At 44.4% G+C, this 24255-nt stretch overlaps 1 protein-coding gene across 1 annotated transcript; it reads left to right on the top strand.

Moving 5' to 3' along the window:
* The first annotated feature begins 4373 nt into the window (after nt 1–4373).
* LOC120029883 (ATP-dependent RNA helicase DHX8-like) lies at nt 4374–23794 on the top strand. Its single transcript, XM_038975188.1, has 22 exons — nt 4374–4529; nt 9153–9238; nt 11450–11522; nt 12484–12575; nt 12699–12802; nt 12895–13251; nt 13362–13506; nt 17835–18038; nt 18128–18215; nt 19139–19236; nt 19349–19496; nt 19828–20009; nt 20123–20317; nt 20450–20635; nt 20731–20941; nt 21190–21512; nt 21639–21794; nt 21918–22055; nt 22146–22274; nt 22483–22679; nt 22790–22969; nt 23105–23794. Exons 1-22 carry the CDS (start codon nt 4421–4423, stop codon nt 23322–23324), a joined length of 3621 nt encoding a protein of 1206 aa, XP_038831116.1. The 5' UTR covers nt 4374–4420; the 3' UTR covers nt 23325–23794.
* The last annotated feature ends 461 nt before the right edge of the window (nt 23795–24255 follow it).

The following is a 24255-nucleotide window of genomic DNA, read 5'->3' as shown; positions in this document are numbered from 1 at the left end:
ATCAGATGACCTGGCCTCCACAAATCACCCGACCTTTGGGATGAGTTGGACTGCAGAGTGAAGAAAAAGCAGCCAACAAGTGTTCAACATATGTGGGAACTCCTTCAAGACCGTTGGAAAAGCATTCTAGGTGAAGCTGGTTGAGGGGATGCCAAGAGTATGCAAAGCTGTCATAAAGGCAAAGGGTGGCTACTTTGAAGAATTTCAAATATAAAATATATTTTGATTTGTTTTACCATTTTTTGGTTACTACATAATTCCATATGTGTTATTTCATAATTTTGATGTCTTCATTATTATTCTACAACGTAGAAAATAGTACAAATAAAGGAAAACCTTTGAATGAGTAGGCGTGTCCAAACTTTTGACTGGTACTCTTAAGTGCAGTTGAAATTTGGCCATAAAATCAATGACAGAAAAATATGTATTTTCAATATCTGTAAATTACATATTTCATTCAGCACCTAAAATGCGCCTGATTTCAACGTCTGGAAAAGACATCTAAAATATGTATTTTCAACGTCAATTTGCTTACTGGGATCTTTGTATTTCCACACGCCATACATTTTCACTGCAATAACAACACATATAAAACAGACTATACAGTTGCACGGCCCTTTTTATATTTTTGGATCTTCAAGGCTTTCAGAAATGTTCTGGGGAAAAAAGTACATTTGTGGTGCTTTTCCAATTAGACTTACCCCCACACCAGTGGGTCACCACTGTTTTATGTTCATGTTTCCTCTAGTGTTATTGTGTTTCCGTCAGGAGTGTGACACTCAAGGCTTGCGGTGAGCAGAAGCAGCAACCTCCGCATCATTCAAGACTGTTGCTTTGTGAGAAGGTGTTGAAGTTCACGGTTAGCCATTGTGATGTCAATGCCAGTTAAAGTACCAGTGGCCTGGCTTTGGTCCTAAGCTAGAGCTGGTCCGCCGGAGCCATGCACGGGTGCCAGCCTGCGTACTGTAGATGGAAACAGAAAAGTCTGAGCCTTTTGGGTAAAACACAGGGGTAAATCTTCATTGGAAATGCACCATTACTAAACTCAGTTTACGCTTACAGTCAGCCAAGGATGGAAATGCATCATGCACAAATTGTAGCAAATGATGAGTACACAGAACCTGTCATGTCACATTGCTATGGGACTGAATGGAAGGGACTGCTACCACTGTTCAGTTCATCAGTACGTCACACTGCATTCTCCCCCATGACTGATCAACTCTGACGTGTGTTAGAAGTGCTGTCTACGTTTTCTTCATGTTTTCATGCTGTTTTTTGATGATTGCACGCACTAGACTGCAGGTGAAATCGAGCAATAAACACTTGGTGCGGGTGGGTATCGTCCCAATTTCACAATCCCAGACAGCATGATGTGAGGGTCCCTCAGGTGAGGACATGGCCAGCCTGACTCTGTGTCACCCTCTGGTGGCGGAAATACTGTATTACCCAAGCTTGACAGCTTCAGGTCAGCATGTGCAAGATAATCAAAAAAGAGCATGGGCAAGCTATCACCTTCACACACATATACACCTGACATGACTGAATAAAAATCAGAAGTGGGTGGACAATATATGATGAAATGTTCCTTCTCTTTATCTTTTTTTTTTTACAAGGCCTAGCTCTACTTAAACACATGTTCATCAATGCGAATGTCAGTCCATTAGCCAGTAAATATGAATGAGTCACATAATAACAGATGTGCAGCGTTTTCTCATTGATACTTTTCTTGTCTCAGAATCTTTAGCAGGGAGCCTGCTCACTCGTCATGTGGGTGGGAAGCTGTTGTGGGGGCTGTGATCTCACAAAGGCAGCTTTTCCGCCAACCAATCCCTCCCTTGCTTTTCGGACCCTAGCACGGCCCCCTCCTCCTCTCTTCCCTATTTTCCCTCTCTCCATCCTCAGTTGTAGCAGGAATTTTCCACTCAGCGGCAGGCAAACATCGCAACCAGCTGTGCTGTCAATTCAAGTATATGCACGCATGTGTACGCGCATACAGAGGCTTCACCTCTCTCTCGTACACTCCTCCCCTCTCTCACTCGCTCGTTCTCTGACACAAACACATCGCCATACTGGACATATAGCACCACTGTGAATCCACTTCCTGCCTGTAGGTCAATGGCACATTTGTTTGGAACCCCATCTTGCCGCTCTTTTTTTGCCCCACGCTCACTAATGTAGCAAAGAGCTCGGATGAAGTGACAAGAAATAAACACGGGGGGAAAAAACCTGCATTCCATCCACTTTTTTTTTTATGTAAGAGTGCGGGGATCTTTTCCCATGATGGTTAAACAGGGGAATGTAAAAACAGACACGGAGATGACTGCCTGTTGCCCGCCCCCCCCCCCCCCCCCCCCCCCCAGATGGTTGTAAACAATCAGGAAAGAATGTACTCTGACAGTGGTACTCTCTCTCTTTCACTCCTTCCCTCGCTCTTTCTCTCTCTCTCGCATACACATAGGCTAAACCCACACAGGTATAAGTCCATTATGAAAGAGTACATAGGAATATGTAGGTTACACCATGCTGGAAAAGTGAAGAGGGAAGTGGGGGATGATTATACAAGCCCTTGGCTGGGACCTAAGCAGTGAGCCAGGGGGTAGAGAATTGAAGGGGATAAAGGATACACAAATCTTTAATGAAGGAGGAGAGGAAAGAGACTTTAGAAGAGGAGGGGGAGCAAGTGGGTCTTGAAGGGAAGGAGATGGTTCTCAGAGACGGCAGTGCAAAGAAAAAGTTTGAAATTCAGGGCAGTTGGGTAACTCATCATACATAACAAAGTAAGACAAGGAAACCTATTCAACCAACTCTAGAGTTATAGAAACCCATTCAAAGAGTGTGTCGTAAGAGAGATGATGCACTTGTGGAAGCAGCTCTTCCTAGATAACAGTGATTCAGTGCAGCTGCGTGTTCAGGGTTGGGCAGGTTGCTTTCTAAATGTAATCCGTTACAGTTACCTGTCCAGAATTGTAATCAGTAACAACTTTTGGATTACCCAAACTCATTTATGTAATCTGATTACTTTCAGTTACTTTCCCTTTATTTAACTAGGCAAGTCAGTTAAGAACAAATTCTTATTTTCAATGACGGCCTAGGAACAGTGGGTTAACTGCCTTGTTCGGGGGCAGAAGGACAGATTTTTACATTGTCAGCTCAGGGATTTGATCGAGCAACCTTTCGGTTACTAGTCCAACGCTCTAACCACTAGGCTACCTGCCACCCCAAGAGGCATTAGAAGTCAAAAAGGATCCATCAAATGCATTTGGTGTGTCATCATAGTGGTCTCTGACCTGTGGTCAGACTCGCTCAGGTAGAACAAACTTAAATGTGTCAATGTATTTAAAAGTGTGTCATTTCTGATTTTAAAAGTCATCCAAGAAGTAATCATCTAGTTTTTCAATGTGTCATCATTTCTGAATATAAAAGTAATCCAAGAAGTAATCATCTAGTTTTTCAAAAGTGTCTAATCTGATGACAATATTTTTGCTTGTAATTTAACTGATTACATTTAGTTTTTTGTAATCTGAATACAGTACATCAGTTACTTCCCAACCCTGTGTGTGTTTATGAATAAGTTATGGCAATATGCTAGACGGGGCATAAGGCGTTTATGGCCCAAGGAGAGAGAGGATAAGTAGACAGACAGATGAGAGGAAGCAGGGGTCCTGGGACTGAGTCAATGGGTGCGGACGTGCAGAGAGAGGAAGCACAGGAGGGTGGGTTATGGTTAGGACGTGCAGGAAGGATGACATGTCTGTCAGGTTACATCATGCTTGCAACATCTCCCAGCCATCTATTACATAACATGGAGAGGGAGAGAAAGATATGTAGAGAGAAGAATGTACAGCTCTCTCTTTTTGACAATGTAATATGTGGCTTTTTCTTGTCATCAGGGCATGAGAGGCCACAAAAAAAAAAAAAACAGAACTGCTCTCAAAAACTACAATGTATGTCACACAGTTAGCTGTGTCCTGTAATTCAAGGCCATGTGTGAACTGACTAGAGCTGTAAAGCAAGGTGTATGTCTGTCATTGTGGCAGTCATAACATTCTGTCAGTGCCCATAGAGACAGTGTCCATCTTGGGAGAGCCCTAAAACCACGCCCCTCGATACAGTTACTTCTTTTCGTAGCAGATTAGGAGGATTTACGCAACAAATTAGGTTTACGCAAGAAATTAGGATAATTAGGTTAAAATTAGGACTAGCGAAAATTCTCTGCTAACCTTACCTGCTACGAAGTGCCTTGTATCGAACTGGAGTGTTTTTAGGTAGTCCCCTTTTTGGAATGGTTTTAGCACCACCAGGTGACAAAATTGAAGAACTACACCACACACTAATTTCCGGCAGAACCGGAAATGATGTCATACTCCATCAAATATGTCTGCGGCTGTTTTCTTCTGAAAACAAAACAATCTCGTGGAGAATGGCAAACATCGGAGATAACGAGCTAGAACAGCTCGAATACCTCTCGTTAGTATCCAAAGTGTGCACAGAACTCGACAACCATCTGGGGATAAGCGATAAAGATCTAGGTATGTAAACTGCAAGTTGTTGTTTAGCAGCTAACTAACCAGCTACATGTTAACTGTCTACAGGCTTATACCCAAAACGAGTCCCAGTAAGTCACTTGGCACTGTTGTGGTTGTCTTGTTGCCAATACAAATTTATCCGGACTAACGTTAGTTAGCTAACTAACACAGCAATGACATCTGTCTGACCTAGCTAGCTAAATTAGTTCTCAAACTCAAGGCGGCATTCTGGCTTCTCCCTGGCTACAGTTCTTAGCCAAAATTAGCTTCGCCCACGACTGCCTCATGTGAAATGCAATCCCGACGCTGTTTTAACGTTTAGAAACTTCAATAATCATTGGCATTTGTCTTCCATAAGCGATAAAGAATCCTCAAATTAAAAAAATATACACTTTACGGTATCAGTTTTGGACAGACCCATAGGTGTAACGTTATGGATGACTCAATTTACGACACACTTCCGCTACACTTACACAGGTGTTATGCGAATGCTAGATTGTCGAACCGCCTGTTGTCTTCTGTCTGTTATTTTTTATAATGTTACATGGATATGGCTGTGTGAAAACTAACTATATCAAGGTTTGCATCAATGTAATAATTTATGTATATACACTACCGTTCAAAAGTTTTGGGTCACTTAGAAATGTCATTGTTTTTGAAAGAAAATCAAATTTTTGGTCCATTAAAATAACACCAAATTGATTAGAAATACAGTGTAGACATTGTTAATGTTGTAAATGACTATTGTAGCTGGAAACGCCTGAATATCTACATAGGTGTACAGAGGCCCATTATCATCAACCATCACAACTGTGTTCCAATGGCACGTTGTGTTAGCTAATCCAAGTTGATCATTTTATAAAGCTAATTGATCATTAGAAAACCCTTTTGCAATTATGTTAGCAGAGCTGAAAACTGTTGTGCGTATTAAAGAAGCAATAAAACTTGCCTTCTTTAGACTAGTTGAGTATCTGGAGCATCAGCATTTGTGTGTTAGATTACAAGCTCAAAATGGCCAGAAACAAAGAACTTTCTTCTGAAACTCGTCAGTCTATTCTTGTTCTGAGAAATGAAGGCTATTCCTTGCGAGAAATTGCCAAGAAACTGAAGATCTCGTACAACGATGTGTACTGCTCCCGTCACAGAACAGCGCAAACTGGCCCTAACCAGAATAGAAAGAGGAGTGGGAGGCCCCGGTACACAACTGAGGAAGAGGACACGTACATTAGTGTCTAGTTTGAGAAACAGATGCCTCACAAGTCCTCAACTGGCAGCTTCATTAAATGGTACCTGCAAAACAAGTCTCAACGTCAACAGTGAAGATGCGACTCCGGGATGCTGGCCTTATAGGCAGAGTTCCTCTGTCCAGTGTCTGTGTTCTTTTGCCCATCTTAATCTTTTATTTTTATTGGCCAGTCTGAGATATGGCTCTTTCTTTGCAACTCTGCCAACCGAACATTTCAAGAACTTTTAAACTTTCGTCAAGTACAGTCGCAAAAACCATCAAGCGCTATGAAGAAACTGGCTCTCATGAGGACCGCCACAGGAATGGCAGACCCAGAGTTCAAATCAAATTTTATTGGTCAAATAACGTGTTTAGCAGATGTTATTGTGGGTGTAGCGAAATGCTTGTGCTTCTAGCTCCGACAGTGCAGTAATATCTAACTAGTAATATCTAACAATTACACAATATATACACAATACACACATCTAGTAAAGGAATGGAATTAAAAATATATGGACGAGCAATGTCAGAGCAGCATAGTATAGGATACAGTATATAAACTCAGCAGAAAAAGAAACGTCCTCACTGTCAACTGCGTTTATTTTCAGCAAATGTAACGTGTAATATTTGTACGAACATAAGATTCAACAGCTGAGACAAACTGAACAAGTTCCACAGACATGTGACTAACAGAAATGGAATAATGTGTCCCTGAACAAAGGGGGGGGGGGGGGGGGTCAAAAGTAACAGTCAGTATCTGGTGTGGCCACCAGCTGCATTAAGTACTGCAGTGCGTCTCCTCATGGACTGCACCAGATTTGCCAGTTCTTGCTGTGAGATGTTACCCCACTCTTCCACCAAGGCACCTGCAATTTCCCAGACATTTCTGGGGGGAATGGCCCTAGCCCTCATCCTCCGATCCAACAGGTCCCAGACGTGCTCAATAGGATTGAGATCCGGGCTCTTCGCTGGCTGTGGCAGAACACTGACATTCTGGTCTTGCACGAAATCATGCACAGAACGAGCCGTTTGGCTGGTGGCATTGTCATGCTGGAGGGTCATGTCAGGATGAGCCTGCAGGAAGGGTACTACATGAGGGAGGAGGATGTCTTCCCTGTAACGCTCAGCATTGAGCTTGTTGTCATTGCAGGCAGTCTGATGCTGCGACACACCGCCCCCAGACTGTGACGGACCCTCCACCTCCAAAGTACAGGCCTCTGTGTAACGCTCATTCCTTCGACGATAAACGGAAATCTGACCGTCACCCCTGGTGAGACAAAACCGTGACTGGTCAGCGAAGAGCACTTTTTGCCAGTCTTGTCTGGTCCAGCGACGGTGGGTTTGTTCGCATTGGCGATGCTGTTGCCGGTGATGTCTGGTGAGGACCTGCCTTACAACAGGCCTACAAGCCCTCAGTCCAGCCTCTCTCAGCCTATTGCAGAAAAGTTTGTATATATATGGAAGATAAGGTCAAAGCTTTTTATCACTAACCCAGTGCTTCTCAATTATTTTCTGTTACGCCCCCCCTAGGAAGAAGTAAACATTTCGCGCCCCCCAACTCTCCGTCGCGACTGTAAATAGTATCATTTGTCTATAAAATTGTTATAAGTACACCTCTGCATAACATTGTATCCTTATTAACATTAAAGAAAACAAAAAAAGAAAGAAATATAGATGAACTTACAACAAAGAATAACTTTATTAACATCGTTTTTTAGTCTGTAACAGAAAAGACTTAGTGCATCGATTTGCCTGTAATTAAATTCAAAAAATTCAAGCCTTATTTAAACTGTAAACATTTTTTTACCATTTGATACTATAAAATTAAATATAATAAATAAATAATACATTCAAATTGATCAGCAACATGAACTCAGGAGCACAATATATGAAACACTTTGACCTATAAAACAAAAATGAATAAAACAATTTGTGCTGTTTAAAAAAAATATATATATTTTTTTTTTAAATCCAAATGAGGAAGTCATAGTTTTTATTTTTGCAGCACTTGCGTCATCCAGCATGACAGAGACCATGTCTAATGCTGCAGGCAGTATCAGCTCCTCTGCTATGGAGTGTTTTTTTTGTTGTTGCACTGAGCAATTTGGTACGCCACCTTATATGATACTAACAGTGCTCGCTTGTTTACTGAAGTAGCATTCACAAAGCGGGACGATTGTTGGCAATATTCGGCACGTTTTCGCTGAAAAAACTCAAGCGGCTTATCAGCGTGATTGGGGTGTAATGTCTAAGTGACGCCTTAATTTATTTGGCTTCATGCTGTCCGCTGTCAACATTTTTAGACACAGTAAACATACCGGTCTTTCCTCGTCTCCCACCGTAGTCACAGTGAAGCCAAGCGCTACATACGCGTCGTCATATTTCCTCGTCTTAGCTTTCGGGAGACTTACGTTTGTCTCATTATCTCCGTCTCTCCGCCTTTTCATCCCTGTTAAATATTTTTCCATGGTGTCTCTTAAGGGTTTGTTATCTGCACTTCATATCTCCTGCTCTGTGCTATGTGCTCTTGTTTGGTGAAAAAAAAAAAACTACTCCCTGCGGCAAAAAAAAGCATGTTCCCCGGGGTCACACTGGCATCGCTCCGAGCCCTCCCAGGGGGGCGTGCCCCACTATTTGAGAAGGACTGCGACTAACCCAACAGACCAGAGCCTGTCATTTCCAATGGGAGCAAATTAATCATAGTGGGCAGAACAAGCAAGGAGGTGGGCCCATGCCAAGCACAAGCTAGTGAGATCCCACTGGCACGTTCTAGCATTTATTTGCATATTTCCGTTAGGGAACGCCTACCCTGATGTGTGCAATAACTCAATTCGCCCTTGCACTCCTTCTAAACAATGCAATGTTTTGAAACTTTAGCAAAGAGTGAAGTCTACAAAACACAGTCCACTCTGTTACAGATTCTGGTTTTGGAAACAGAACTGTATCGCGATCAAATGTTTCATCGATGAGTAAATTTGCAGAATGTTGGCCAAATTCCATGTTCTCCCACTGCCGGCCACTTGGCTTCCTCATCACAATATTTGGTAGTGAGTGGAAACGCCACCTGGAAGCTTCACATTTTATATATCCATTGAACGATCTGCCTCCTTGTTCTATCTGTGATGAGGTCCTTATGCTTCCAATACCCTACCGCAAGCAACGAGTGTTAATGGTCTTATACAAAACGTCCCTGTAAGAGGATGTCTTCGTCCAATGACTCTTATGTGTAATGGAACTGAGTCATGTTCAAGGGCTATGTCTGACCTTAAAGGTGGCTAGCTAGCTGGCGTGATAGCCCCGTTTTAACAAGCAAATAAGGCTACATTCTTAATGTTTAGGAGTAACATTACTTGGCTAATCAGGTTAATCCTGAACTAATGGGTCGTTTCTTTGCCACACAGCCGAGTTTGTCATCAGCCTTGCTGAAAAGCAACCAACGTTTGATGGCTTTAAATCACTTCTATTGAAAAATGGCGCTGAATTCACAGTAAGTACTGTCCACTGCTATCTACTGTAACTAGCTAGATAGCCAGCAGATCTGACCCGCTTGTGTACAGCTGCACTAGGGTTGTACGGACTTTCTGTGTAGATTAAGACACTGCGGAGCCTCCGCAAGATGTTAAGGTTTGGAAAAAGTACCTCAATCCAGGGATAAGAAATGCGTGTGCTGTTACACCGAGAAGGTTGAACTACCATTTTCATCCTCATGCTAACTAGCAGTAGCCACAGCAGCCATTATGGAATCGCATGTCTCGTTGAACAACAAAAGAGTTGATTGGCTGACACTATCATTCCAAAATGGCTGCTATGGCTTCTGCCACCTATCATGAGGACGAAAAGGGCAATTTTACGTAAAAACTAGCAGCCGTTCAATCTTCTTGGTGTAACAGTTGGGTTAATGAAACAAGTCGGGAGTACAACACATTTCTCATCCCTGGATTGAGGTCCGTTTTCCAAACCATTTCTCGCTCCGTGGTGTCTTAATCTACACACAACGTCTGTTCGACCCTAGTGCAGCTGTAAGCTAGCGGGTACGATCTGATGGCTATAGTTGAAGTCGGAAGTTTACATACACCTTAGCCAAATACATTTCAACTAAATTTTTCACAATTCTTGACATTTAATCCTAGTAAAAATTCCCTGTTTTAGTTTAGGTAGGATCACCACTTTATTTTAAGAATGTGAAATGTCAGAATAATAGTAGAGTGATTTTATTTCAGCTTTTATTTCTTTCATCACATTCCCAGTGGGTCAGAAGTTTACACACTCAATTAGTATTTGGTAGCATTGCCTTTAAATTATTTAACTTGGGTCAAACTTTTCAGGTAGCCTTCCACAAGCTTCCCACAATAAGTTGGGTGAATTTTGGCCCATTCTTCCTGACAGAGCTGGTGTAACTGAGTCAGGTTTGTAGGCCTCCTTGCTCGCACATGCTTTTTCAGTTCTGTCCACAAATTTTCTAAAGGATTGAGGTCAGGGCTTTGTTATGTCCACTCCAATACCTTGACTTTGTTGTCCTCAAGCCATTTTGCCACAACTTTGGAAGTATGCTTGGGGTCATTGTCCATTTGGAAGACGCATTTGCGACCAAGCTTTAACTTCCTGACTGATGTCTTGAGATGTTGCTTCAGTATATCCACATAATTTTCCTCCTCTTGATGCCATCTATTTTGTGAAGTGCACCAGTCCCTCCTGCAGCACCCCCACAACATGATGCTGCCACCCCCGTGCTTCACGGTTGGGATGGTGTCCTTCGGCTTGCAAGCCTCCCCCTTTTTCCTCCAAACGTAACAAGTGTCATTATGGCCAAACAGTTTTATTTTTGTTCCATCAGACCAGAGGACATTTCTCCAAAAAGCAAAATTTTTGTCCCCATGTGCAGTTGCAGACCATAGTCTGGCTTTTTTATGGCGTTTTTTTGGGGGGGGGGGGTGGTTTTGGAGCAGTGGCTTCTTCCTTTAGCAGTGGCTTCTTCCTTTTCAGGTTATGTCGATATAGGACTCGTTTTACTGTGGATATAGATACTTTTTTTTACCTGTTTCCTGCAGCATCTTCACAATGTCCTTTGCTGTTGTTCTGGGATTGATTTGCACTTTTCGCACCACAGTACGTTCATCTCTAGGAGACAGAGCGCGTCTCCTTCCTGAGCGGTATGACGGCTGTGTAGTCCCATGGTGTTTATAGTTGCGTACTATTGTTTGTACAGATGAATGTGGTTCCTTCAGGCGTTTGGAAATTGCTCCCGGGGATGAACCAGACTTGTGGAGGTCTACAATTCTTTTTTTCTTAGGTCTTGGCTGATTTCTTTTGATTTTCCCAAGATGTCAAGCAAAGGGGCACTGAGTTTGAAGGTAGGCCTTGAAATATATCCACAGGTACACCTCCAATTGACTCAAATGATGTCAATTAGCCAATCAGAAGCTTTTAAAGCTAGGACATTTTCTGGGATTTTCCAAGCTGTTTAAAGGCACAGTCAACTTAGTGTATGTAAACTTCTGACCCACTGGAATTGTGATACAGTGAAATAATCTGTCTGTAAACAATTGTTGGAAAAATTACTTGTCATGCACAAATTAGATTTCCTAACCGACTTGCCAAAACTATAGTTTGTTAACAATACATTTGTGGAGTGGTTGAAAAATGAGTTTTAATGACGTCCGACTTCAACTGTATGTTCAATTTATTTTCGATCTTTCAGGATTCACTTGTTGGCAATTTGCTCAGACTTATTCAAACAATGCGGCCTCCATCAAAGGCATCTACAAACAAAGGTATGTGAGCTATATTCCACCTATAGCGTCTAATTTATGGTGATGTATGCTTTTCACTTACAATTGCAAAGGTATGGGCTATGTGCAGTGCATTCGGAAAGTATTCTGACCCCTGCCCTTGACTTTTTCCACATTTTGTTACTTTACAGCCTTATTCTAAAATGGATTAAGTACATTTTTATTCAATCTACACAATATAAAAAATGAACAGATACCTTGTGTAATTTTCAGACCCTTTGCAATGAGACTTGAAATTGAGCTCAGTTGCATCCTTTTTCCATTGTTTATTCTTGATGTTTCTATGTCTTGATTGGCGTCCACCTGTGGTAAATTCAATTGGTTGGACATGATTTGGAAAGGCGCACACCTGTCTAAATAAGGTCCCACATTTGATGGTGCATGTCAGAGCAAAAACCAAGCCATGGGGTAGAAGGAATTGCCCGTAGAGCTCCGAGACAGGATTGTGTCGAGGCACAGAGCTGGGGAAGGGTACCAAAACAATTCTGCAGCATTGAAGTTCCCAAACTGAGCAATCAGGGCAGAATGGCCTTGGTCAAGGAGGTAACCAAGAACCTGATGGTCACTGACAGAGCTCCAGAGTTCCTCTTTGGAGATGGGCAACTATCTCCACAGAACTCCACAAATCAGGACTTTATTGGTTGAGTGCTCAGTAAAAGGCACATGACAGCCCGTTGGGGTTTGCCAAAAGGCACCTTAAGGACTCTCAGAAAGTCAGACACAAGATTCTCTGGTCTGATGAAACCAAGATTGAACTCTTTGGCCTGTGATGCCAAGCGTCACGTCTGGAGGAAACATGGTACCATAGCCGTATTCTAAAATTGATGGGAAAACCCACAATTTAATCCATGTGGGAAATATCATAGCGTCTGAATACTTTCCGAATGCACTATTTATGCTATTGTTACTATGTGTAGACTTGCTGACTCTACTCTGATTCTAGCGTCTGAGCCTGTGGTCAAGCAGAAGAGTGAGAAGGACAAACTGAAGGAGTTGTTTCCTGCATTATGCAGGCCAGACGATCCTGCTCCCGAGGTAAGTCTTCTATCTACGGTTCATTTGCAGGTCAAATATACATTATAGACTACTTTGGTTGACTGTGTGACCTACTGATATTTGGCCTACCATTTCTGACCCACCCACCCCCCACCCCCCCAGGCCATACTAGACGAAGACGACGTGAAGATCGCAGACGCCGCCATGAAGGAGTTGGAGATGTTCATGCCCAGTGTGAGTAGATCAGACTCAAAGAGCAAGAGCAGGTAAAGAGATATCCCCAATTAAACTATTTTTGGCTTCAAGTGTACATTTTCCTCGGTTACATAGATTGGAGCTCATAGATTGCATTCCTCAGGTCGGACAAAAAGAGGCGGCACAGCAGAAGTCGGAGCCGAGACCGGGACAGGAGGAGGCGTAATCGTTCTCGGTCCCGCTCTAGATCTCGATCTAGGGACCGCGATCGTCAGAGAGACAGAGACCGTGAGAGGGACCGTGACCGTGGTAAGAAACGCGCGTCTCGCTGGAGTGAGCGCAGTCGCACCCCCAGCCCCCACAGAGACCGAGACAAGGACACCAAGGAAGGTTCTGATCGGTGGAAGGACAAACACGTGGACCGCCCTCCACCAGAGGAGCCTACCGTGGGAGACATATTCAACGGAAAAATCACCAGCATCATGCAGTTTGGCTGCTTCGTGCAACTGGAGGGGCTGAGGTCAGTAAAAGAGTTGTTACTGCTTCGGCAAAAGTCATTAGTTCAATGTAGCGAACTTGGTTCGCGTTTGAGTGAGCAATGTTGAAAGCCTTATCTGTTTTGCGTTGTAGGAAACGCTGGGAGGGGTTGGTGCACATCTCTGAGTTACGCAGAGAGGGACGTGTTGCCAACGTGGCTGATGTGGTCCAGAAAGGTCAACGAGTCAAGATCAAGGTGCTGTCCTTCACTGGCTCCAAGACCAGTCTCAGCATGAAGGTGAGTGTATTCTACCATATTGAGCCAATGTGCCGTCAGAAAGTATTCCTACCCCATCAAATTGTATTGGTCACATACACGTGTTTAGCAGATGTTAATGCGGGTGTAGCAAAATGCTTGTGCTTCTAGCTCTGACAGTGCACTAATATCTAACAAATTACACAGCATATACCCGATGCACACACGTTTAGTAAAGTGATGGAATTAAGAATGTAAAAATATATGGACGAGCAATGTCGGAGCGGCATAGAATACGATACAGTATATACATATGAGATGGGTAATGCAAGATATGTAGACATTATTCAAGTGACTAGTGTTCCATTTATTAGTGGCCAGTGTTTTCAGGTCTACGTGTATATAGGCAGCAGCCACTGTGCTAGTGATGGCTATTTTAACAGTCTGATGGCCTTGAGATAGAAGCTGTTTTTCAGTCTCTCGGTCCCTGCTTTGATGCACCTGTACTGACCTCGCCTTCTAGATGATAGCGGGGTGAATGGGCAGTGGCTCGGGTGGTTGTTGTCCTTGATGATCTTTTTGGCCTTCCTGTGACATCGGGTGCTGTAGGTGTCCTGGAGGACAGGTAGTTTTCACCCTGTGATGCGTTGGGAAGACTGCACCACCCTCTGGAGAGCCCTGCTGTTGTGGGCGGTGCAGTTGCCATACCAAGCAGTGACACAGCCTGTCAGGATGCTCTCGGTTGTGCATCTGTAGAAGTTTGGGGGTTTTAGGTGACAATCCTGGGGTTGAAGAGGCGCTGTTGCGCCTTCACCACACTGTGTGTGCGTGAACCATTTCAGTTTGTCAGTGATGTCTACGCTGAGGAACTTGAAGCTTTCCACCTTCTCCATTGCGAGACTGCAAATGTGGATGGGGGGTGCTGTTTCCTGAAGTCTACGATCATCTCCTTTGTTTTGGTGAGTGAGAGGTTATTTTCCTGGCACCACACTGCAAGAGCCCTCATCTCCTCCCTGTAGGCTGTCTTGTCATTGTTGGTAATCAAGCCTACTACTGTTGTCATCTGCAAACTTGATGATTGAGTTGGAGGTGTGCTTGGGCACGCAGTCATGGGTGAACAGGGAGTACAGGAGGGGACTAAGCACGTACCCCTGAGGGGCCCCTGTGTTGAGGATCAATCTAGTGGAGGTGTTTCCTACCTTCACCACCTCGGGGCAGCCCATCATGAAGTCCAGGACCCAGTTGCACAGGGCGGGGTTCAGTCCCAGGGCCTCGAGCTTAATGATGAGCTTGGAGGGTACTATGGTGTTGAATGCTAAGCTATAGGCATTCTTACATATGTATTCCTCTTGTCTAGATGGGATAGGGCAGTGTGATGGCGATTGTGTCGCCTGTGGATCTAATTGAGAAAGTAAGCAAATTGAAGTGGGTTTAGGGTGACGGGTAAGGTAGAGGTGATATGATCCTTGACTAGTCTTTCAAAGCACTTCATGATAACAAAGTGAGTGCTACGGGGCGAAAGTAATTTAGTTCAGTTACCTTTGCTTGCTTGGGTTCAGGAACAATGGTGGCCATCATGAAGCATGCGGGGACAGCAGACTGGGATAGGGAGAGATTGAATATGTCAGTTAACACACCAGCCAGCTCGTCTGCGCATGCTCTGATGACGCGGCTAGGGATGCCGTCTGGGCCGGCAGCCTTGCGAGGGTTAACACGCTTAAATGTCTTACTCACATCGGCCACAGAGAAGGAGAGCCCACAGTCCTTGGCAGCGGGCCGCGTCAGTGGCACTGTGTTATCCTCAAAGCAGGCAAAGAACGACGTGGCTGGTTTTCCTTTTGTAGTCCGTGATTGTCTGTAGACCCTGCCACATACTTCTGCTGTCTGAGTCGTTGAATTACACTGTTTGTATTCTGCCATATTCCCAGTCACCTTGCCATGGTTAAATGCAGTGGTTCGCGCTTTCAGTTTTGCGCAAATGCTGCCATCTATCTACGATTTCTGTTTAGGGTAGGTATTGAGTACAACATCTCCTATACACTTCCTGCTAAACTGAGTCAGTGTATTCGTCTATGTTGTTCTCGGAGGCTACCCGGAACATATCCCAGTCCGCGTGATCAAAACAATCTTGAAGCGTGGATTCCGATTGGTCAGACTAGCGGTGAATAGTCCTAAGCACGGGTACTACCTGTTTGAGTTTCTGCCTATAGGAAGGGAGGAGCAAAATTGAGTCGCAGTCAGATTTGCCGAAAGGAGGGCGGGGAGGGCCTTATAGGCATCCCGGAAGTTGGAGTAACTGGTCGAGTTTTGGCAGCGCAAGTCCTACATTGCTAGAATTTTGGCATCCTTTTTCTCACATTTGCTTTTTTTAAATCCCCAGCTACAATAAATGCAGCCTCAGGACATATGGTTTCCAGTTTGCATAAAGTCAGCTGGAGTTCTTTGAGGGCTGTCGCGGTATCAGCTTGAGGAGGAGATATACACGGCCGTGACTATAACCAATGACAATGATGATACGGTCTGCATTTGATTTGAGGTATTCTAGATCGGGTGACCAAAAGGACTTGAGTTCCTGTATGTTATCACAATTACACCATGAGTCGTTAATCATGAAAAACACCCCCGCCCTCCTTCCCAGAGAGATATTTATTCCTGTCTGTGCGATGAACTGAGATTCCAGCTGGCTGGACCGATTCGGACAGTATATCCCGAGAGAGACATGTTTCCGTGAAGCAGAGTATGTTACAATCCCTGATGTCTCTCTGGAAAAAGACCCCCTCCCTGAGCTCGTCAACTTTATTATCCAGATAGTAATATGCTTGGAAGCGGTGGGTGATGTCTTTTAAGTCGGACTCAAAGATCACTCCGAGTACCTCTCCTTCGCCGGAGTTGTTTTGGGTTCTGGAATCAGTTAATTTTCCCTGGGGGGTGCAAACAATGGATCTGCTTCGGGAAAGTTGTGGTGCTGATGAATTACCGGCGCTCTGATATCCAATAGTTCTTCCCAGCTGTATGTAATAACACAACATTGTCTGGGCTAACAATGTAAGAAATGGTACATATATATTTTTTTAAATACTGCAGAGTTTCCTAAGCGCAAGAAGCGAGGCAGCCCTTTCTGTCAGTGACATTTTTGACTTATTCAGAAGGTTGTTACAGCCTGAGTTCAAAATGGATTAAGTGGATCCCCCCCCCCCCTCACCTATCTACACACAATTCCCAATAAACTTGTTTTTAGAAAATTTAGCAAATGTATTTATTTCATTAATCTAATTTACATAAGTATTCACACGCCTGAGTTAATAAGCACTTTTGGTGGCGATGATAGCTTCTTTGAGTCGTCTTGGGTATGTATATCAGCTTTGCACATCTGGATTTGTGGATTTTCTCAAGCTCTGTTAAGTTACAATAGATGGAGAGTGGTGGTGAACAACAATCTTCAAGTCTTTCCACAGATTTAATGGGATTCTAGGCTTTGGTGGGACCACTCACTTTCACATTCTTGTTCTGAAGCCATTCCAGCTTTGCTTTGGCTGTATCCTTGGTGTCATTGTCCTGTTGGAATGTAAATCTTCACCCCAGTCTAAGTTCATTTACACTCGGAAGCAAGTTCTCATGAAGGATTTGCCTGTATTTGGCGCCATTCATTGTTCTCCCTATCCTTACCAGTCTCCCAGTCCCTGCTGCTGAAAAGCACCCCCATAGCATGATGCTGCCGCCACCATGCTTCACAGTAGGGATGGTGTTAGACGGGTGATGAGCTGTGCTTGGTTTTCTCCAGACATAGTGCATTTTTTTCAGGCGAAAGAGTTCCATTTTGGTCTCATGGGACCAAAATGGAACTCTTTCGCCTGAAAAAAATGTGGGGCAAACCCTGTGGTATCACGATACTACTTGGTATCACATCATTAGTAAATGTTGGTGTTGTGACAAACCCACTGAAAATAGGCAAATTTCCGTGTGAAAAATGTATCACCTTTTTGGGCGCTCACCAGTTTGCATCCCTGTAATCATGTTGGTAAAAATATGGGCATTTAAAGTACTTTTCCTGTCGAAAAAATTTATATTTATTATCCTAAAAATGTATATTTATTTTTTGACAACTGCAAACTTCAAGGTGTTGGTTTGTCATCGACCACCCCCTTGCTTGAGGAACAAAAAAGCCCCCCCCCCCACACTTGGGTGCTATGGCATGACTTACCTGGACCACAGATTGAGATGTACCCTTTTTGTTAAGAAATCAGCTGTTAAATGAGGTGAAAAGGAGACTGGAGTGCCAATAAGTTTTAAAGACTTTGGAGCTTTTGGAAAGCACTATGAAAGACATGTTTAATTATTACTGAAACACTGGCTCTCCTCTTGGTTGACAGGATGTAGACCAGGAAACGGGGGAGGACCTGAACCCCAACAGGAGGAGGAACCAGGGCCCTGATGGTGAGGAGGAGAAAATCATGAGGAACCCCGACCGCCCAACCAACCTCAACCTGGGCCACGCCCCTGAGTTGGAGGATGACACACTGGAACGCAAGAGACTGACCAAGATATCAGACCCTGAGAAGTGGGAAATCAAACAGGTGTGTTTGGGTTTTTTATCAAGACCTCTTGACTGTTATTAATGTGATTTTTTTAAAAATCTAATAATGCTATTTTCATCTGTTCTCAGATGATTGCTGCTAATGTTCTTTCTAAAGAGGAGTTCCCTGACTTTGACGAGGAGACTGGTATCCTCCCCAAAGTTGACGATGAAGAAGGTAAAACACGACTTATGTTATTGTGTGTTCTACAGCGGGTTGGTGAAAACAAGCTTTGTGATTTGGTTGAGACGATTTCTAAGCCATACAAAAAAACAGTTTAGCACGGGTAAGCCTATCATGCAAAAATGGGCGTCTCGTTTTCTGTTCCATCTGAGAAATCCCTGCCCATCCACTGTCTCATCGGCCCAGCCAGCCAATTCATTAACTTGATCTCAACTGGATAAAAAAAATGTATGGAGACATTATTCCCTCTTGCTTCTAGCCTGTCATTTGGTTTGCAACAACAGGGATTTGTATAAGCGTTGCTGTCAGTCTCTCGATATTTGCATCAATATTGAAATTCGATCTCCACTGTCCTAATGAGAATGAACGTGTCAGGATGAGACAGTCATCTTTTCCCAGTCGGTCATGAATCGGCATAATTTTTATGTGTATACACACACACACACACACACACACACACACATATATATATATATATATATATATATATATATATATATATATATAGCAGCTACTTTGCTATTTTAGCATAGTTTGACGTGACTGTGTTAGTTGTAGTTGGCTAGCTAGCAAGCAAGGGATAATAGCGTTGCCAGCCAGCACGGCAATGGAACATTTAGAACAAACGAAAGGGTCGCATCTCTGGCAACCTAACTGATTGGAAAATATATATCTTTTTTTATTTGACTCGTAACCCATTGTAGAAAAGCAATTGTACACTTGAGGTTGTGTAAAAAAAAAAAAAACTTTGCACGATTGTGCTAATCTACGGTAGTCTGCTCCGCCTCGTACCTAAGGCCGCAGCACAGCCGTGCTAAAAGAGTAATTTACTTGTACATTTGCTTCATAGAAAACCACTATCGGTTTAGATTCACATCAATGTATTGGATGCTGATTTGCCCATGTCTTTCTTTCAGATGAGGACCTGGAAATTGAGCTGGTGGAGGAGGAGCCTCCGTTCCTGAGAGGACACACTAAACAGAGTATGGACATGAGCCCTGTCAAGATTGTTAAGGTATGTTTCCATGTCCTCTTGATCACCCTACTTTCAAGGCAATCTTGTTTGAGTGCTTTCATCCTGTTTAGTAGTGTGAACAATCGCAGCTCACTTTGTTTCCCTCTGTCAGAATCCAGACGGCTCGCTGTCCCAGGCTGCCATGATGCAGAGTGCTTTGGCTAAGGAGAGGAGGGAAGTGAAGCAGTGTCAGCGAGAGGCCGAGATGGACTCTATCCCCATGGGCCTGAACAAACACTGGGTAGACCCCCTGCCTGATGGTAAGTCTGTATGGAAGCACACAGTAATCCAAAACACAGTCCGGTCTGAGCCACTACATCAGACTTCCTCCAGTGTAGCAGCAGCTGCCCTCAGGGTTTTCAGGGCTGGAGATGGTTGTCTGGTTTCCTTTAGCATCCTAACAGGCCGGATAGAGTGGCCTGCTGTAGTGTGCCGTGTCCTCCATAGCCCAGGGTTATAGGGGAGGCTGTGTGGGTGTAAAGGTTCCTCCCAGGGTCCTAGACTGGGTCTGGATCACCAGTCATCTGAAGTGGGTGGAGGTTAAATATCATGCCAGTTCATCTCAATTAAAGACGCTTCTCTCTTACACAGTTGATGGAAGGCAGATTGCAGCCAACATGAGAGGAATCGGCATGATGCCAACTGACATCCCGGAGTGGAAGAAACATGCCTTTGGGGGCAACAAGGCCTCTTATGGCAAGAAGACAGCAATGTCCATCCTGGAGCAGAGAGAGAGCCTGCCCATCTACAAGCTCAAAGAGCAGCTCATACAGGTTTGTGCAAAAGTTTGCAAATTATATATCGCTAATTATTCCTATTTCAACATCAGCTGTTTTTATCATTTATGGCATAACATTTTGCTCACATCTCTGCTTCTCTATTACAGGCTGTCCACGATAACCAGATCTTGATTGTTATTGGCGAGACTGGTTCTGGGAAAACTACCCAGATCACCCAGTACCTGGCCGAGGCGGGCTACACCACTCGGGGGAAGATCGGCTGCACTCAGCCCCGTCGTGTGGCAGCCATGTCCGTGGCCAAGAGAGTCTCTGAAGAGTACGGTTGCTGTCTGGGTCAGGAGGTGAGCGATCTCGCCACACTGCGTATCTTAACACTTGACCATGAGATGATGTCGAACACATCTGATTGCAGAACAATCTCAAACGTCTGGCCCTAGTTATTTCTAACTTGTTCCTTCGTTCTTCTACACCAGGTGGGCTACACCATCCGTTTCGAGGACTGCACCAGCCCTGAGACGGTGATCAAGTACATGACAGATGGTATGTTGCTGAGAGAATGTTTGATAGATCCGGACCTTGGCCAGTACGCCATCATCATGTTGGATGAGGCCCACGAGAGGACCATCCATACTGACGTTCTCTTCGGTCTGCTCAAAAAGGTATACCAGGGTCTTGTGTCCCCTTGACTTCAGGGTCTAAACATCGTTAATATTTTAAAGGAAAGTTTTGTATTAAGCTAACTCCCTGTTTTCAGACGGTGCAGAAACGCACAGACATGAAGCTGATTGTCACTTCAGCCACGCTAGATGCCGTCAAGTTCTCCCAGTACTTCTACGAGGCGCCCATCTTTACCATCCCAGGACGTACCTATCCAGTGGAGGTGCTCTACACCAAAGAGCCTGAGACGGACTACCTGGACGCCAGTCTCATCACCGTCATGCAGATCCACCTGACCGAGCCTCCAGGTACGGTTTTAACGAAGGTTATACCCAGTCTATAGTCTTAACCTTAATTCATAGTCATTGACCTAAATCACTGCATGAATGCAAATCCATTGCTATAAAATGTCAGTTTGAGATTCAACCTTGATTGTAAAGAGTTATCAACCTTTATGTCCTCTCTCGCTCCTTGTGACTGAACTCCTTGATTGACATCCGTAGTTAAGGATTTGGCCATCAGTGACTCATTGTCCTCTCTCGCCCCTTTTTTGCAGGTGATGTCCTGGTGTTTCTGACGGGTCAGGAGGAGATTGACACAGCGTGTGAGATCTTGTATGAACGGATGAAGTCTCTGGGACCTGAAGTGCCTGAACTCATCATTCTACCTGTCTACTCTGCGCTGCCAAGCGAGATGCAGACCCGTATCTTTGACCCTGCTCCCCCCGGCAGCAGAAAGGTTGTCATTGCCACTAACATTGCTGAGACGTCTCTGACCATTGACGGGATCTACTACGTTGTGGACCCAGGATTTGTGAAGCAAAAGGTGTACAACTCCAAGACTGGTATTGACCAGCTGGTGGTGACTCCCATTTCACAGGTAGGCTGGTTAATCACTCCATTCATATTTATATTCTAAATGTACCCAGATTGTAACCCTTCTGTCACTCAAGCCCTTTGCATACCTTGCAATTAGGATTTGATATGCCAATATAACTTCTGTTAGGCCCAAGCCAAGCAGCGGGCTGGAAGAGCTGGAAGAACTGGTCCAGGGAAGACCTACAGGCTGTACACAGAGAGAGCATACAGAGACGAGATGCTCACCACCAACGTGCCTGAGATCCAGAGAACTAACTTGGCCAGCACTGTGCTGTCCCTCAAGGTATGCACACAGTAACAAAAGGGGCTAGACCTTGTTTCACTGTACATGCGTCTGTGATCTAGACTTGTCAGACCTACTCGTCCCGTGACATCCCCTGACTTCCCTTTCTCCTTATTCCTTCAGGCCATGGGCATCAATGACCTGCTTTCGTTTGATTTCATGGACGCTCCACCCATGGAGACGCTGATCACAGCCATGGAGCAGCTCTACACTCTGGGGTCTCTGGACGATGAAGGGTTGCTCACTCGTCTAGGACGCAGGGTAAGAGTTTATACCAAAAAAGGAGACTGTTGTTAAGAAAGGCAAAAGTGAGGATTAATTACCAATTCATTATTTCCATCTCTCTGTCAGATGGCTGAGTTCCCTCTGGAGCCCATGCTGTGTAAGATGCTGATCATGTCCGTCCACCTGGGCTGCAGTGAGGAGATGCTCACCATCGTCTCCATGCTGTCTGTGCAGAACGTCTTCTACAGGCCCAAGGTATGGCAAATCACAAGACTCATAAACGCAAATGGCGTCGTATCACTCCTCTGGGTATCGTGATTAGATCTTTTTTTTCCTTCTTTGCGGCACAGTTGAATGTTTTGTTGAGGTTTACCATTATGGTTGGAGACCTCAATGAGGCAGTTGTATGGTGTGCCGTTGTTGATCATTTGTTGACTAACGGTGCTTTTATTCTGTGTCTCAGGACAAGCAGGCCCTGGCTGACCAGAAGAAGGCCAAGTTCCACCAGGCCGAGGGAGACCACCTTACTCTGCTGGCTGTCTATAACTCGTGGAAGAACAACAAGTTCTCCAACCCCTGGTGCTACGAGAACTTCATCCAGGCCCGTTCCTTGCGTAGAGCCCAGGATATCCGCAAACAGATGCTGGGTATCATGGACAGGTAGGTGCCACTGTCCATTTGATGATCAAGGTAATTGTATATCTGGTAAAGAAACCTCACTTCCTAGAAATCTTCTCACACAAATCCCAAAACCTTTTACCTCTTTTCAGACATAAACTGGATGTGGTGACTTGTGGAAAGGCCACAGTGCGTGTGCAGAAGGCCATCTGCAGTGGTTTCTTCCGGAACGCAGCCAAAAAGGATCCCCAGGAGGGTTACCGTACCCTCATTGACCAGCAGGTGGTGTACATCCACCCCTCCAGTGCCCTGTTCAACCGCCAGCCTGAGTGGTGAGTCAACCCTCCTTTCTGATTACCATGGGGACTAATGGATTAGTCACTAGTGTACATTGAATGTCAACTGTTACTGAGCCATCCTGGACATCCTTTTCCTCTTGCCTGATCCTCTTATTTCTCTCTCCACAGGGTGGTGTACCATGAGTTGGTGCTCACCACTAAGGAGTACATGAGGGAGGTGACCACCATTGACCCACGCTGGCTGGTAGAGTTCTCGCCGGCCTTTTTCAAAGTGTCCGACCCCACACGCCTCAGCAAACAGAAGAAGCAGCAGCGCCTCGAGCCCCTCTACAACCGCTACGAAGAGCCCAACGCTTGGAGAATCTCCCGCGCCTTTCGGCGGCGCTAGGATGTGCATCCTGTATCGCAACACAGGAAGAGAGGGACACATTCCTATATCAGCTGGTTGAGAAATACCATGGAGAGACATTGTCTGCCAACAGGCCTTGTTAGCTGTAACATGCGATTGATAAAGCTGGGTCATTATCTACTTGTTTTGGACATGTGTCAAGTATGTGTTATGTGTGCTCAGCTGTTTTCTATTAACTGCAATTCTAGCATTTTGAGCTGAATTCTGGTAGGCTGAATTATTTCACTTGACCTGTATAGCAGTCAACTAGTAAAATGAGGTCATTGCTCTCCTGTCCTTACAGGCTTACCTGGGTAACATGAATAAAAATGTATCATCCCCTGAGGAGAATCAATCTTATATTTGAGTATCATGGACAACGAAACATGTTTGTTTTACTTGAATGTCACATGTGACCTGTGTGTAAACTTCTGAAAAATAAATTGAATAGGAAGGGGACTGGGCAGTAATTTGACAGTGAACGTCTTTGTTTTAAAAGCAGTGCTCTGAGACAGCCTACTATAAAAGACAAACTATCTTTTTATACAACGAAGGGAAATACCAGGATGGAACTTAATACTTGGACATTAATATTAATTAATTAGTAATACTTGGACAAGCTTTGATTTAGCTTTGAGTGATTGCTTTACTGTGCTAGTGAAATCCTAACATTTTCTGCACTCATTAAATGTATCGCTCTCTTACTTTTTGTTGCTAATGTTTCATTTAGAAATGTTTTATTGACAGCCACACTGGAGACCACAATGTCTGTTTTGGGGCTCTTGAGTGGCACAGCGGTCTAAGGCACTGCATCTCAGTGCTAGAGGTGTCACTACAGCCCCTGGTTCGATTCCAGACTGTATCACAACCGGCCGTGATTTGCAGTCCCATAGGGCGGTGCACAATTGGCCCAGCGTCGTCCAGGTTAGGT

The sequence above is a fragment of the Salvelinus namaycush genome, chromosome 35, assembly GCF_016432855.1.
Source record: "Salvelinus namaycush isolate Seneca chromosome 35, SaNama_1.0, whole genome shotgun sequence".
Lineage (NCBI taxonomy): Eukaryota > Metazoa > Chordata > Actinopteri > Salmoniformes > Salmonidae > Salvelinus > Salvelinus namaycush.
This window is presented reverse-complemented; position numbering and strand designations above follow the sequence as displayed.